This window comes from Lynx canadensis, chromosome B3 (assembly GCF_007474595.2).
Source record: "Lynx canadensis isolate LIC74 chromosome B3, mLynCan4.pri.v2, whole genome shotgun sequence".
In the NCBI taxonomy this organism is placed as follows: Eukaryota; Metazoa; Chordata; class Mammalia; order Carnivora; family Felidae; genus Lynx; species Lynx canadensis.
This window is the reverse complement of record NC_044308.2, coordinates 44,990,389-45,007,902: the sequence shown is the minus strand read 5'-3', so window position 1 is coordinate 45,007,902 and position 17,514 is coordinate 44,990,389. Positions and strand designations below refer to the sequence as shown.

Below are 17,514 nucleotides of genomic sequence, written 5' to 3'. Positions count from 1 at the left end.
CTTCTAGGAAATATAATAATCAAAAATAAAAGCTGTAACCTGTAGCCCTACCTGAGTGGGGAGCCTGCATAGTGACCCCAGGTGACCTTGGAGCCCCGCTACATTACCTGGCTGTGGAGCCCAGCTTACAGCCTTGCTTAGCAAGTGGAGCCCAGACTGCTCCCACTTATTTGTTGAGCACTGCCTGTAGCCTTGCCCAAGCAGAGAACCCAGCCAGTAACCCCTCCCCCAAACAGAAGCCCAGACAATGATTCTGCCTGATCTCAAAACCCAGCCACCAGCTTCACCCAACTGTGAGGTATAGCAGCTGGCACCACCTGACCAGGAAGCCTGGCCAGGAACCTCACTCAACAGTGTGGTACAACCAGCAGCCTGCCCAGTCCTGGAGCAAGCCTGAGGCCCTGTCTGATGATGAAGCCAGCTGAACTTGGAGGCTAGCCAGTAGTAACACTTGGCTGGGAAGCATAGCTTGGGGGTCCCACTTGATTGGGTGCAATTGTGGAGCCCAGCCTGCAGCCCTTAATCATGGAGTCCAAACAGCAGCGAACTGCCCAGCCAGCGAACACAGTCTGAGACCTCAGCCGACCAGAGGTAATTGCCCAGTGCAGTTAGTGGCTCTGTTTGATCGTGCAGTCTAGCCCAGCAGCCCCACTTGGCCAGGGCGCCCAGCCAGCGGCCCTGCTTGAATGCAGAGCCCAGCTTGTAGGCCCATCTGACTGGGGAGCCCAGGCAGCTGTTCCTCCCATCCCCTGACCTCAGAGCATAGGCAGAAGCCCTGCCCAACTAGAAACCTAACAGACATGTACAGAACTTTCCATCCAACAGTAGCAGAATACAAATTTCTCTTAAGTGCAAACAGAGTATTCTCCAGGATAGATCATATGTTAGGTTACAAAACAAGTCTTAATAAATCAAAGAAGATCAAAATCATATCAAGTACCTTTTCTGACCACAATAGCATGAAATTAGAAATCAATAATAGGAGGAAAATTGGAAAATTCACAAATATATGGAAATTAAACCACACATTCCTGAACAACAGATGGGCCAACGAAGATCAAAAGGGAAATTTAGAAAATCTTTCAATAAATGAAAATGGAAACACAAAGTATCAAAACTTATGGAATGCAGCCAAAGCAGTTTTATGAGGAAAGTTTGCAATACTAAATGCCTACATTAAGAAAACAGAAAGATCTTGAATAAACAACCTAACTTTGTATCTCAAGGAATATAAGATACTCTTGAAATATATGAGATATCTTGAAAGATATGTTCTTTCTTTTAGAAAAAGAAGAACAAACAAAGCATAAAGACAGCAGAAGGAAGGAAATAATAAAGATTGGACCAAAAATAAATAGAATCTAGAAAACAATAGAAAAACAACGGAAGGGGCATCTGGGTGGCACAGTCGGTTAAGTGTCTGTCTCTTGATTTCGGCTCAGGTCATGATCTCACAGTTTGTGAGTTCAAGCCCTGCATTGGGCTCTGCACTGATGGTGCAGAACCTGCTTGGGATTCTGTCTCCCTCTCTCTGCCCCTCCCTAGTTTGTGCGTGCTGTCTCTCTCAAAATAAATAAATAAACTTTTAAAAATGTTTAATAAAAAGAAAGAAAAACCATGGGAAAAATTAATGAAACTAATTGTTGGGGATTTTTTGAAAGATAAACCACATTGACAAAACTTTAGGTAGACTAACCAAGAAAAAAAAGAAAGAACACTCAAATAAGTAAAATTATAAATGAAATAGGAGTCATTATAACTGGTACCACAGAAATACAAAGAATCATAAGAGATTATTATAAACCATTAAATGCCAACAAACTCAATAACCCCCACCCCAAACCCCATTCTCAAACCCCTCCAAAGATTAAAGAGGAGGGAACACTTCCAAAATCATTTTATGAATCCAGCATCACCCAGATACCAAAGACAGGCCAACATCCCTGATAAACATAGATGTAAAAATTCTTAACAAAATGGTAGCAAACCAAATGCAACAGCAAGTTTAAAGGATCATACACCATGAGGGAATGGGATTTATCCCTGGGATGCAAGGATGGTTCAATATATGTAAATTAATAAATGTGATACACCACATTAACAGAATGAAGGATAAAAAAATCATATGATTATCTCAGTATGGAAAAAAGCATTTGACAAAATTTGATACCTTTTTCTTGATATAGACTCAACAAATTGGGTATAAAATGAATGTATCTCAACATAATAAAGGTCATATATGACAAACCCACAGCTAACATCTACTCAGCAGTAAAAAGCTGAAAGTTTCTCCTCTAAAATCAGGAACAAGGTGGGGGTGTTTCCTCTCCCCACTTCTATTCAACACAGTGTTGGAGGTCCTGGCCAGGGCACTTAGGCAAGAGAAAGGAATAAAAGCACTCCAAATTAGAAAAAAAGAAGTAAATCTATTCCTCTTTGCAGATGGTATGATCTTATATGGAGAAACTCTAAAGACTACATCAGAATACTGCTAGAATAAGTGAATGCATTAAGCTGCAGCCTCTGTGGTCAGTCTTCCTGGTCAGGCAGGGCTGTAGGCTGAGCTCCACAGCTGGGAGGGGCTGCTGGCTTGCGTTTCCTGCCCAGGAAGCTTTTTTAATAGTGGCAAGACCCGGGCAGTTGTGATCCATTGCCCGACCTGGTCATATGGCCATACCTGGCTGCGAGAGAGGCTGGGAAATGTAGTCTCTGGCCAGGCAGCCATGTACCCAGTTCACATTTGAGGATTTCTTTCTTTCTTTTTAAATAATTTTTTATTATTTTATTTTATTTTATTTGAGAAAGAGAGTGAGCAGGGGAGAGGGACAGTGGGGGTGGGGGGGATAGGGAGAGAGAGAGAGAGAGAGGGAGAGAGAGAGAGAGAGAGAGAGAGGAGAGAGAGAGAGAGAGAGAGAGAGAATGAATGAATCTCAAGCAGGCTCCATGCTCAGCATGGAGCATGACATGGGGCTTGATACCACGACTCCGGGATCATGACCTGAGCTGAAATCAAGAGCCAAATGCTCAACTGGTTGAGCCACCCAGGTGCGCCTCTTTGAGGATTTCTTAATAGGAAAGAAGAGGAAAACATGTAGCAGATAATTTAGGGTCTTCTACCACAGTGTCCATTTTATTATTACTATTATTTAAGTCATATGTTCTCTTCTGCTTTTATTCTATTTCATAATAAAACGAATACAAAAGTAATGAGGAGATAGCAAGTGTGGAGTGTAATTTTAATGTATTTGGAAAGGACAAGGACTGGAGGAATGGAGGTTAGGGTTTTTTTCTTTCAGTTTTCTTTTAGGAAATATCTGTATCCGGCAAGAGCAATTTGGAGAACATTTGAGAGAAGGGGCGCCAGGCTCCAGTCCTGGGAGATAACAGGGAGAGGGAGGAAGAGCCCAGGAAAAGACAGGAGACTGGAAGGGTGCCAAGATACTGTGTCCTCTGAGCCAGGAGCACTGGGGGCCTTCTGAAGGCAAAGATGAGCACCGGGCATGGCTGTGTGTCACTGTGTGACACCTCAACACCCACACCATCAGCTCTACACCAGTAGGAAGTGTTAGCAGGTGCTTATCTGTTGTGTCATCCTTCCTGGCACCCCATCCCCAATTTAGTGCTAAGGACAATTCTAAGGGAAGGTAAGCTTGTAATTCCGAGGGAGCCTAGGTGAATGCTGACATATTTGTGAGAAATTTGATAGCCAGAGACTGAGGTTATATGATGTAATTCAAAAATTTTTTTTACATCTAACTTACTAACTTTCTTATTTTAGATTTAAAGGTACGATTGAGGAGCTCAGTAATGAGATTTTATCTGCACGGAATTGGTTGCAACAGGAACAAGAACGGATAGAAAAAGAACTTTTACAGAAAATCGATCAGCTTTCCTTGGTTGTTAAGGAAAACAGTGTAGGTATTGGTGTTTAGCACAATATAGTGAAGTTATTCAGTGGGGGCCTGCAATGTTTATGAATAATCCCTTGCAACTTAGTATTGACTTATGTAGCACCACATTAAGTTGTTCGGTTGTTTCTTGCCTTAGGATCCTTTCTTTGTACTCGTTATAAAGAGAGCACTTGGACTTGTTTTGGTTAATAAAGGCTAAATAGAAAATTTTAGTACTTTCAGCTAAGATGAATTTAAGTCAAGGCCTTAGTGAACCAAATTGTCCACCTGCATTTCTAAATAGAACTAACAGCTACGAACTTCATCCTATTTGGTTTAATTTCTTCTTCTGGAAAACACGACGTTGGCCAGGTTTCTCCCACTAGGCCCCGCCATCACACTACAACCACAGTATGCACACTCACGGTGCAACACGTCAACAAAATCTACTGTTTTCTTCTCCATTTTCCTTCTCTTTTTAGCCCATTCTCCCACAGAACTAAGGTTTGCAGAACTGCCCCATAAAACCATCAAGAAAGCCTTGCATGTAGAGTCTTCAAAGTCCGTAGGCTCTGAAACTGGTATTTGGCAGGCAAATCTTTTTGTGTTTTGGTCGTTTAGCCTGACCCTCTTCCTCTCCCTTCTCTTCTCTTGCGCTGCTTCCTCCTACTGGACTTTGATGGAGCAGAAGCATCCGGTGCAGTCTGCATCTCTGACTCTGCTGGCTCTCAGTGTTGATCTGCTGGATTGCAGAGCACATTGTATAACATCAAGAGAGCTAGGTCATGCAATAGCCGACTGAAAGCTCAGTGTTTGTAGTCTTGGCCTCCAAGGCTCACCTGCAGATTCAGGTTCCCACAAAAACCAAGCACGCTGGAAAGAAAAGGAAAGACAATATTTAATATGTCAAATACTTCTTTAAGTGTTCTCCCATATATTATCAGATCTACTGATTGATTTGCTTAATTTCATACTACTACATTTGTAGGCTTCTGTGTCTTTGGATCACTGTTTAGTTTTACACATGGATTGGTTAATAACTAATAGCAAACCTCAGGATAACGGTGGCTTTGATAGATGGCATCTTATTTGTCTTTCACATAAAAGATGTCTGGGTGTAGGGAGTGCAGCGCTGATGTGGTAGCTTATCAGTCCTCAGCAGCCTAGGATTCTTCTGGCTTACCTCTGCCAATTCTAGAGAGTGACCCTTGTTCTCATAGTTCAAGATGATGGCTAGTGCTCAACCTATTACGCCTGAATTGCAGGAACAGAAGGAAAAAGGAAGGGATGAGGCTATGTCTCAGCTGCCTTTTAGCTTTTCCTAGAAGCTGCCACATACATCTTGTTGGCCAGAACTTAATCTTATGGCCGCACTAAACTCAGGGGACTATATAAAATGTAGCCTTAATTCTGGGTGAGCTTGCACCATGCTGAAAATTGGGGGTCTGTTAAGGAAACAGGGGAGAATGGATGTTTGAGTGAGCAACAAGCCACCTTTGCGATTCTGTTCCCTGCAGATTGTTGTTAAATGATACTAGGACTGATGCGAGTGCAGTACAGACTTTCCTTTTGGAGTAATCAGGTGCAATTCTTATCACGGATCTCAGGGAGCCAGTGAAAGGGACATGGAGAAGAAGCTGAGCCAGATGTCAGCCAGACTTGACAAAATAGAAGAGAGTCAGAAGAAGAATATGGAGGTGCAGAGAACAAAACAGGAAGAGGAGAAGGTTCATGGGCGCATCAGCAAGCTGGAGTTACAGATGAATGAGGACATGAAGGAAATGAAGGCAGAAGTTGACGCTGGTAGGCCAAAAGGAAAACAGCTCTCGTGGTTTATTTTCACTATGATCTGAAAACCAGTTAATGCAACTACTGTGACCCCGGCTGATGGTAATAACGGTAAAATGTCCTTAGGTGATTTTCTGAGTAGCTGTGCTGTAGTGAACTAAAATGTTATGTCACTTCCAAGTACATGGAAAGCCACCGTGATGGACAGGCAAACCAACCAAAATTGCTCAGCTTGCAAATGTGCATTTTCTTTTCTTTCTTTCTTTCCTTCCTTCCTTCCTTCCTTTCTTTCTTTCTTTCTTTCTTTCTTTCTTTCTTTCTTTCTAACATTTATTCATTTTTGAGAGACACAGAGAGACAGAATGTGAGCAGGGGAGGGGCAGAGAGAGAGGGAGACACAGAATCTGAAGCAGGCCCCAGGCTCCGAGCTGTCAGCACGGAGCCTGACGCGCAGCTCAAACTCACGGACTGTGAGATCATGACCTGACCTGAAGTCAGACGCTTAACCGACTGAGCCACCCAGGCGTCCCTTGTGTGCGTTTTCTTTAATGCCATCTGAGGGCTGTTTTCTGTTTATAGCCACTGTCGGTGTGTCTCAGAAATTAACACATATCTTTGCGGGACTTTTGAAGGCTTCTTTTATTACAGCTGGCAGTATGCTACCACAGCAGTGAATGATTTTCTTCTGCTCACAAGTCAACAGGGCCCATTAATTCACACTTGTTCGGAAGAAACTGTTAAAGCTATATTCCACATCTGAAGTATTATTGCATATAAAAGAGGGGCTAGACTTAGTTACTCTGTGAATTCAGGAATACAGACCTGGAACCAGTAAGTGAATTGGAAGTTACCTGAAGACAGATTTTAACTTAACACAGGGCAGAAATATCCTCAGGTAATGGGTTCTTTTTAAAAAGACACTGGTGGCTTGTGAGCCTGAGAGTTCTTTGCTGTTGAAAGTATTCAAGTGGAAGCTGGTTGGGTGTGATTGGGAAAAAGAAGACAGTCTTACAATGTGACGAGGGGGACTACATTATCTCCCAGCTGCCTCCAATTCCATGATTCCATAATTTTCCCCTGCGGAATCGTTCTACTTTGGCCACATGGGAATAAAAGTAGTTAGTTATCCCAAGAATAGTTTTTGTTGTTACCACCAGAAGTTTTATTATTTTTTTTTAAGTAGAAATCACAAATAAATTTATGAATTCAAGAACTTGTGAAGATAAAAATGAATTTTCTTTCTTTGTCTTTGGGACTATTAGAATATGGTATTTGAATATTTCATCAGTGATTTTTTATGTTTATTTATTTATTTTAAGAGTGAGAGAAAGCATGAGTGCAGGAGGGGCAAAGAGAGAGGGAAAGAGGGAGACTCTCACGCAGGCTCTGTGCTGTCAGCGCAGAGCCCGACATGGGGCTCAAACTCACGAACTGTGAGATCATGACCTGAGCTGAAACCAAGAGTCAGATGCTTAACCAACTGAGCCACCCAGGCGCCCCTCATCAGTGTTTACCTTTGCATCATTCTCTGGGTGGGTTTGTTATTGTATATTCAACATGCCACTGAGGTTGTTAAGATTTAGTAACTACTACTAAGAAAGGCATATGAGCTTTTTAAAAATAAAAATATTTACTTTTTCTTATTCTAAAAAACAATATGTTTCTTAATGGAAAATAAGAAAGTGCAAAATATTTTTTTAAATACTCATAACTTCTCTCACTCAGCTGTCATCTTTATATAAATCTTTCTATACATATGTGATATATATATGTGCTTTTTCATGCTGATTTGTAACCTACTCTTTCATATGTTGTATCTTTCTAATAAGAACATTTTTAAAATAAGTAATATTTATTCCTTACATGACATTAATTGTAATATAGAGAACATTTTTTGAGAAAATTCTAAATTTACTAATGAAAACAGGAGCTGTTCAACATTTATCTTAAAAACCCACATAAATATAGAATAATATGAAATGTGTTTTTGAGGGAGAATTTTTTTCTTTTTTTTTTTTTTGCTTTTTCTTTTTAAATTATTTCAAATTTAGAAAAACAGTAAGAGTAGCCCAAAAACTCTGTATAACCAGTTGTTAACATTTTGGAAATTTGCTTAATCTTATTGTGTGATATGAGTGTGTGTGTGTGTGTGTGTGTGTGTGTGTGTGTGTAAATATAATTTTTTTCCCTAAATAATTTGGGAGTAAGTTGCAGAAGTCATGATGCCTTTTTGCTCCTGTATTATTTCATTCTGTATATCCTAAGAACAAGGACATTCTCTTAAATAACTATAATATAGTGTAATATGTTGTGGATTTTTTCAATATTCAGTTTTCAACTTTAACCATTGTTTCCTTTATAGAAGACCTTCCCTGGTCTAAGTTCTATTCCAGAATCATACAGCATAGCTAGTTATCTTTTTTCTGTATTTACTGTCTTGTAGTGGATCAGTTTCTCAGTGATGTTGACATCATTAAAGAATACAGGCCAGTATTTTGTGGAATGTCAGTTTGAGTCTGTTTGCTTCCTCTTAATTAGATTCAGGTTGTGCATTTTATTATTTATTTATTTATGTATGTATGTGCATTTTAAAAAATGTTTATTTTTTTATTTTGAGAGAGAGAGTGCGTGTGCACATGCACGCAAGTGGGAAAAAGGCAGAGAGAGAGGGAGAGAATCCCAAGCTCAACCCCATGAACCATTAGATCATGGCCTGAGCTGAAATCGGGAGTTGGATAGTTAACCATCTGAGCCACCGAGGTGCCCCTCAGGTTGTGCATTTTGGACAGACGATGCCACAGAAGCGGTGTGTCCTTCGCTTCTCAGGGAACCTTATCAGGGGTACCTGGTGTTGGTTTCTCCCGGCATTGGTGACATTAGCTTTGATCCCTTGGTTATAGCAGTATCTGCCAGGTTTCTCCACTGTAATAGTTCCTTTCCCCCTTTGTAATTAAAAAGTAACCTGTAAGGGGGGCGCCTGGGTGGCTCAGTCGGTTAAGCGTCTGACATCAGCTCAGGTTACGATCTCGCGGTCCGTGAGTTCGAGCCCCGCGTCGGGCTCTGGGCTGATGGCTCAGAGCCTGGAGCCTGTTTCCGATTCTGTGTCTCCCTCTCTCTCTGCCCCTCCCCCGTTCATGCTCTGTCTCTCTCTGTCCCAAAAATAAATAAACGTTAAAAAAAAATTAAAAAAATAAAAATAAAAAAAAAAGTAACCTGTAGGGAGATACTCCCAAGCTATGTAACTGTCTTGTTTCCTATCAAACTTTTACTTCATTAGTTTTAGCATCTGTTAATAGCTTTTGCCCAAATCAACTATTACTATATGCTGTAGAACTTGACACACATTGTTTTTTAATATTAACTCTTGTGAAATTTACCTCTTCTTAAAGGGTTTACAGCCATCTATGAAAGTATAGGATCCCTCAGGCAAGTTCTTGAAGCCAAGATGAAGTTGGACAAGGACCAGCTGCAGAAGCAAATCCAACAGATGCAGAAGCCAGAAGGTCCCATGTGAAGGGGGCTGGGACAAAGACCTCAAACGTGGTTCTGCTCGTGGGGCTAGAGCTAGATACCTGTGTAGCCAGGCTGTCACTGCATTCGGGATTGTTCTACTCATGGCGTGCATGTGCCAAGAAATGTGTTTTCATGGGTCTAAGCGTTTACCTTGAGTCTCAAAAACACTTTTTTTAAAAGTATGAAATACAACTTTTACCACTTTATTCCACTTCTCTAAATTCAATGGAATATCCTCCCCGCCCCTGGATTTTGAAAGGCTTTTATCCCCTTCATTTTATGAATGAAAAGACTTAACTTTCCTTCAATGCTTGACGCTCTAGCCAAGACTTTACTATTTTGAAAAATGTCATGGTGATTTTTTTAAAATTAAGAAACTAATGAATTATCACAGGAATGTGTTTCTCCTTACCCTAAATTAAGAGAATGTCCTGGTAGATTAGAATTCAACCTTTTAGGCCATATTTGGATTCTATGATTGTTATCTGTGCATTTCTTATAAGGTTATCTTCTTGTAAATCTTCTGTCTTTTGTAGAGACAAGGGATTTAACATTTGGAAACCCCCTTCATCATTTACGTGATGAAAAAAGCTTAAAAATTGATAACTGCCGTATACATTGCAGATTAAAATGGAAACTTAAGACAATTATCTAGATAATGCAAGGCACAATATCTACAGTGACCACCTAATTAAGCCAGGTTTTAATATTGAAAACTTTTTTCAACTATCCACAGCCTGTATAGTGATAGCCATATATTTAATAATGGAATGGTGGTTGATAGTCTGTTTATTGCACAATTAATCATTTGTTAATCATAATAGGATGTGAGAATTTTTCAGGCTTTATGATCTCCTCTCTAAATGTTTCCAAAATTGGCACAAAGTGCTAAGGTTTATATACACTTATTGTAACTGTATTCTTGTGCCTTGGTTTTACCACGTCAATGCACTGTATCCTATAAAAGTTTTACAGACAAAATAGAAGGCATGATAATACATCAGAATTATGATGTAAAAATGGGATCCTTTGTAATTTTTAAATGTTCTGAAAATTTTATCACTGTTAAGACATTAGTCATTCAGTATTATTAATGGAATAGAAATTCATACTTTTGTATGGACAGAGAATCAAATTGATATTGCATTTATAACACTGTCAAGAACCTTTCATTTTGAGCAGCTTTGTAGAGGATGGGTGTTTTATTTTCAATCTCCATATTTGACTAGTCATTGAAAATTGGTGCCAGTGAAGTTGTTGACCCGTGGATGTAAAACCTGATGGTGAGACACACACTGTCCTAAACTGTGAGGGTGCCCAGGAAAAGGAAGACCATTCTTGAAAATTTAAAAAAAAAAAAAATTGTGTTTTGTTGTTTGCCAAGGACTCAGGAAAATTAAAGCATTTTCTATTTTTAGGATAACTCATAAATGAATTATATAACTGGCTATTACTGTTTACCCATATAAAATATGCTGCTACACTACACAGTATTTTACCTTCTTTGGCTTGACAAAAAAATGTTTTTTTAATTAGACCTGAGGAATCATCTAAGGAATGTGTCATCCAACACGTATTTCCTTATTTTGTCACAAATCTTTGCATCTCTCTCTATAGGAAGACTATTTCCACTTGACAATGAAAAAAAAAAGGTTAGTGCTCATTTGCAACCAGAAAGTGAATTTCTTTCTGTGATAGAATAACCACATTTAGTACAGTTTCCCCTGTTTACGCACAAGCCACAGCACAGAGAATCACGCGTCCTCCGGTGTCTCTCTCCTCTGCGGTCTCTGAGGAGGAAGAGTCAGCACATGTGACACTTGGGAAGAGGGACGGGGGGCCAGCTGGACTCGGGTTGTGGGGTGACGTGAGCAGGCGACGGTTGGATGTCCGCTGGAATTGCTTGGGTGCTCCTGATGCTGCCAAGCTCAGGCCATGAGCTCCAGCAGGGTCCCCCACCCTGGCCACATGTTGGAATCACCCGCGGAGTTCAAAAAGCTATTGATGCCTGGGCTGCCCCCCTAGACCAATTAAGCCAGAACCTCTGGGAGGAGGGAGGCAGACATCAGTAAGGTGTCAAAGGCCCCCTGGTGATTCAAAGGCCGCTGAGGTTGTAAGCCACTGAGCTACAGCGTGCTCTTATGACCAAAGTTTAAATGAGGATCAGCTTCCGTGTTCTTTCCTTTACCAGAAATTTGCAATAAAAAGAATAAAATTTCCAAATAAATGTGGTGTATGATTTTTAAACTTAAAAGTTTTTTTAGAGTGAGGCAACCTACTGGGAACTGGAAAGTCACGGGGAGCTGCTCCGTCTGTGGGTCTTCAAGGCTGGAATAATGCCAGCTGGCAGTTCCTACTGTGCATGTGTGCCTGTGCCATGAACTTGGTGTGTGTTCACTCAGTTCATTATGGTGATGAGTTAAGGACTACTCACTTCCCCATTTTACAGATGAGAAAAATGGGTCACCTAAAGGTTGGGCAACTTGCCCCAAGTCCCGCAGCTGGTAAGTGGGATCCTCGATTCAAACCAGGCAGCCTCCTTCCACTCTCTGGGCACCTAACAAGTACACCACTGTCCCACCTCTAAAGATACAGCCTTGCTTCCCACATAGCTGACTTGCCAGCCCACCGACAACAGCCCCATCTCTACATGACCTTACAGCTCCACCATCCGAGGCCCTTTGCTCTTTAATGCCCTAGTTCCAAGCACCCGAGAGAGGCACCTTACTAGCTTCACTTGGGTCCACTAGCTTCCTCTGGTTTATCAGTGGAAGTAACGGAGGCGGGGCCATTTGGTGCCATAGGACGGTAGGGTCCCAGACACTTCGTCCCCTGTGCTTGGGCCGTCCTAGGCAGTGGACTGTGGTTCTGTGCATTGGGAGATGAGTTATGTTAGGTGGCTTTCAGCTATTCAGCCTGGAAAAAGAACCCCACAAACCACTCATGACATCCTGGAAACTCAATGATAACTATATGGGGTTCTGTCACTGCCCTCTTCTCGCTGTGTGACCTTGGGCAGTTCTCTTCACCTTTCTGAATCTCAGTTTTCTCATCTGCAGAGTGGAGATTATAATTATATAAAAGAAGTGGCTCACTTATAATTTTTGAAATGCTGAAGTAGTTAATGCAAAATTGGGTATTAAGTGGTGAAATATGGGATATGGGCGGGGAGATGGTGGTGGTGGGACATAGCAGGTAAATGGAGGGTCCATGTGTTGGTTGAGAGCATCCCATTACCTGCTGGGATCATTTATGGGAAGTGACTCTAACCTCCAGGGATAAGTGATATCCCGCCTGAAACACAGAAGAGCAGCTTGGATGCAGAGATAAGTAGACAGGACCAGACTGGGTCAGTCCCTGAATCTGGGGAAGCACTGGGCAGAACCACAGGCTAGTTAGTCTCATCCTTGGGGCAGGCATGACTTCTCCAGGACTCAGCCTGGGAGGAGCCACATCCACTGAGGGGCCAGTGTTGAGAGGGCTGGGAAGGTGGGGTAAGACCCAGAAGGTGACAACAACTCAAGTGTACATTGATGAATGAATAAGCAAATGTGGTATATACCTACAATGGAATACTATGCAGCCATAACAAGAAATTCTGACACATTAACAGCATGGATGAATCTTGAGGAGGTTTTGTTGAGTGAAATAAGCAAGTCACAAAAGGACAAACCTTGTAGATTTCCACTTGGATGAGGTACATAGAAGTCCAATTCATAGAAACAGAGTAGCCTGATAGCTGCCAGGGGCTCAGGGGTGGGTTGGGGAATGGGGAGCCAGAACCAAATGGGTCCAGAGTTTGAGTTGGAGAAAATGAAAAACTTCTCAGATGGATGGTGGTGATGGTTGCAAACAATGTGAATGTACTCAATGACACAGAACTGTACATTTAAAAATGGTTAAATTACTAAAATGTACACATATCTTATCACAACAAAAAATAGGAGGTGGATTCCTAAGCCCTCCAGTTGAGCCTTCAGGTGAGACTGCAGCCCTGGCAGCTTTAATGCAACCTCATGAGAGATGTTAAACCAGAGGTTACCCAGCTAAGCCATGTCCACACGTCTGACCCACAGATGCCGCGAGATGATAAGTTTTTGTTGTTTTAAGTTGCTACGTTTTGGGTTAATTTGTTATATGCAGCCATAGATCACTGATGCACTGGCACTGTGTAATCTTGACAGAGCTATTTTGTGGAACTGCTCATTGCTTGTGCTACAAATTACATGTTTACATATATAATCTCATACACTTTCTGAGCAAGACATGATCTTTAAAAACTTATACTGAATGGCATATATACTTTATCCCATTTAATCTTTGTAATTACCCTACTTGGTGTGTACTATTATTTCCATTTTGTGGATGGAGCAGAGAGAGAGGTTAAATATTGACTAATATTGCAGTTGACTCTTGACCAACACAGATTTGAACTACGCAATCCACTTACATGTGGATTTTTTAATACAGTACAGTACTGTAAATGTATTTTCTCTTCTTTATGGTTTTCTTAATAAAATTTTTTTTCTAGCACACTTTGTTGTAAGAATACAGTATATAATACATATAACTTGCAAAATATGTGTTACTTGACTATGTTATCGGTAAGGCTTCTGTCAACAGTAGGCTATTCGTAGTTAAGTTTTGGGGGAGTCAAAAGTTATACGCAGACTTCTGACTGTGTAGAGGAGGTGGGGGAGGGTTGTCAATGTCCCTAATCCCCTACATTGTTCAAGGGTCAACTGTATATAGAAGTTGAAAATGAAACAAAGGACATGGAGCTAATTGATGGAGAAGCAGGGATTTCATTCCATACCTGTCTTCTAAGTCTAGGCTGCCATTTTGCTTCAAGAAAGCCCATACCTCCATATAAGGTGATTTGTTCAATATCGAACAATTGTTTGGAATGAGAATACTGTCTAGCTTGGTTGTCCTCAAAGTATCCCCAGACCAGAAGCATTAGCCTCACCTGGGAACTGTTAGAAATGTAAGCTCTCAGCTCCATCCCAGACCTCCTGAATCAGGAACTCTGAGATGGGCTCAGCAACCTGTTTTAACAAGTCCTGCTAATGATTCTAATGCAAGTTAAATTTGAGACTCGCTGATATAGAACTGTGCTGTAATGCACTAGTCCTTAGCCCATTTAAATTTAAATATACATTAATCAGAATTAAATACATTTAACAATTTAGTTCCTTGGTTGCGCTGGCCACATTTCAAATGCTCAATAGCCACCTGTGGTGAGCGGTTGCGGTATTGTCCCATGCAAACGTAGAACATTTCTGTTATTGCAGAAAGTTCTATCAGACAGCCCTGGTCTAGAGTAGTAAGTTCCTTGCTCTTTCAACTGACCACTCTGTCCAAACTCTGTACCTTCATCTGTCAGCCTAGAATGGGATTCGGACCCAGAACTTTCCTTCTGTCTCATCTGTACAATTTTTTTTTTTTAGTTTATTTATTTATTTTGAGAGAGAGAGAGAAGAGGGGAGGGGCAGAGAGACAGAGAGAGAGAGAATCCCAAGCAGAGAATCTGCACTGACAGCACAGACCCCAATGCAGGGCTCAGTCTCACCAACCACGAGATCATGACCTGAGGTGAAACCAAGAGTTTCGACACTTGCCCAACTGAGCCACCCAGGTGCCCCTCATCTCTACAATCTTATGTCAGTTGTCCCTATTAGAGATCATTTCGCAGGTCTTTATTTATAAGGTTTTGTCCCACTTGCTGGTTCTGATCAGTAGATGCTACTGCTGGGGGTGTTGTATAGAGAAGGATGGGGAGGCTGGTACGAAACTCAAGGGGAAGAGCCAAAGTATGTCAGCCAAGGGGCGGGGCTGTGTGGTAGGTTTGTACCAGGACATTTAAGGCATGTGCCTGGCAAGGGGATGTCAGCCAGGGGACTGTTGAGTGATGCAGAAGCTCCCTAGGGAGAGGGACCCATCTCTCTAGGGGATTAGGGTGAGGCGAAGTGAGGCATTCACCTTGGAAAATTTAAATATATATTTTTTAATTTTTTAACGTTTATTTAGTTTTGAGAGACAGAGACAGAGTGCGAACAGTGGAGGGACAGAGAGAGAGGAAGACACAGAATGTGAAGCAGGCTCCAGGGTCCGAGCTGTCAGCACAAAGCCCAATCGCAGGGCTTGAACCCACAAACTGTGAGATCATGACCTGAACTGAAGTCAGGCTCTTAACCAATTCAGCCACTCAGGCTCCCTTCACCTTGGAAAATTCTAAGGGACAGCAAAAACTTTAATCAAGATAATGTGTTAATGAGGACTTTAAGACACAGAACAGATGAACATAAGGGAAGGTAAGCAAAAAAATATATAAAAACAGGGAGGGGGAAAACATAAGAGACTCTTAAATATGGAGAATAAACAGAGAGTTACTGGAGGGGTTGTGGGAGGGGGGATGGGCTAAATGGGTAAGGGGCATTAAGGAATCTACTCCAGAAATCAATGTTGCACTATATGCTAACTAATTTGGATGTAAATTAAAAAAAAAATGATAATGTGTTAACACAGTATTTTTAAAGATCAAAATTAATGCCAAAAATGCACGATGAGCAACATTTCAAACCTGAAAGACTAGATTCAACCACATTGCCCAGAACCATTTTGGAACTGAGGCAAAACAGAAAACTCTGCTCCCCTAAATACATGTTGCATGTAATTTTAAATTTTTGACATTTTGTTTATTGCGGACTTTGTTGTTGTTTATGTAGATTTTTAGAAACATTGTACTAACATTTATCTTGATGACAGGATTCTGGCTGCTCTTTACATTTACCATTTGAAGAGTGTGCCTCACTCACCTCACCCTAATCGCTGCCCTGCCTAGATGTCTGGAAAGTTGGAGCTAAATTCAGCGCTCAGTTACCATAATTAGCTTATCTCCTGCGTGTCTGATTGCTTTAGATAGTCTCTGGTCTGTTTTTATCCCTAATTGCCACGCTTTGTTTCATTTTCAGACCTGTGACTTAATTCTTCCTGGAACTAGGTTGGGCCACACATTAAGAAGAGATCTGACTCTTCTTTGAGACTCGAGGAAGAATGGCAAGGGAGTGGGGAATCTCTCCTGCCACCGGGCCAGCCCTGGGGATTTGCTGTCCTTTGCTGCCCCTGTGTGGTCACTGGAAACTCTGAGGAAATCTGGTCAGTAGGAAGAACCACAACCAAGGAATGCCTCAGTGGGAAGGCCCTTGGAGATCACTGACCTCAATTCCCTCATTTTCTGGAACAGGAAACAGAGTGCCAGACAAGTTACAAGTGGGTTTGTAGGGGAGTAAGTAGTGTGCTAGTAGGATAGGCTGTAACCATAATAGTGATTTAGTACCTACTCTGCACTGGCTGGGCCATGGCAGTGGATAAAACAGACCAAAATTTCTGCCTCCATGGAGTTTTAATTCTAGCATGAGGTAGAGGTGGGGAGAGAAAATAAGCAAACAAGGAAATACCAGTATGTCAGATGATCATAAGAGCTTTGGGGGAAGCGGGTCCTCAGGGAGGGGAGTGCCAGGAGGGGAGCTACACGTGGAAACAGGATGGCAGGGAAAGGCTTGCTGCGAAGCAAAGACCTGATGAAGATAAGAGGGAGCCAGGCAGTGGAAGAATTTCATACCCGGTGGAATAAGTTACCTACATCTTATTGCTAGCAGATAAAACTATGTATAATTCAAGCATGCAGTGTCCATCCAGTGGCTAACTCTTTGTTCTTCCAGGTACGGGTTAGTAGGGGCTTTCTGCTGCTATAACCTCTGAACATCTCACCGTCCCCTCTTGCCTTCTCATTTCCACACTTTGGGTGACCAATTCCCTGTATTAAATTTCCTGTTTGAAATACTTGGTGAGGGCTCTGCTTTCCTGAATGGCCCCAAGCAAGGAGAGCCAATTGTATCTGTGATTATCATGGTTTCTCCACACCTGTGCCTGGATCTGTGCGGCTCCTTGCAAGTTCCCGGCTTGGGCTCTCCCCTAAACCAATACCACCTCTACTACTGGCTAACGTTTTTTGAGTGTGTGCTATCACCGATCCCCACATCTACCAAGAAGCGCCAGGCTGAGCAGCCCCTTTGTCCTTGCCCCAGGCTCCTGCTGGTCCGTTAGCAACTCCCAGGCCCCAGTTGGGCCCTCCAGAATCTGGCCAGGATACTAGTGGCTCAGGAAAACGTCCAGGAGTTCTAGCATCAATGTTAAGAACAGCAACTAACCATTGCTGAGCACTTCTGTGGTGCTGGGGCCACGCTAAGAACTGTATATACTTTTTGTCATTTAATGCAACCCTCACCGTGACTTTAGGAGGTAGGTACTATCTCGGCTC

General features: G+C 41.9%; 1 protein-coding gene across 2 annotated transcripts in view; it reads left to right on the top strand.

Annotated features, from left to right (window-relative positions):
- The window catches only part of FAM81A (family with sequence similarity 81 member A), a 75,774-nt gene extending 64,356 nt beyond the window's left edge, over nucleotides 1–11,418 (top strand). For both annotated transcript variants that reach the window (XM_030318068.1, XM_030318069.1), the window contains 3 exons: nucleotides 3,779–3,914; nucleotides 5,498–5,693; nucleotides 9,068–11,418. In XM_030318068.1, coding sequence (XP_030173928.1) covers nucleotides 3,779–3,914; nucleotides 5,498–5,693; nucleotides 9,068–9,192 — 457 coding nt within the window. In that variant the 3' untranslated portion in view covers nucleotides 9,193–11,418. The remainder of the gene's footprint in view (nucleotides 1–3,778; nucleotides 3,915–5,497; nucleotides 5,694–9,067) is intronic.
- The last annotated feature ends 6,096 nt before the right edge of the window (nucleotides 11,419–17,514 follow it).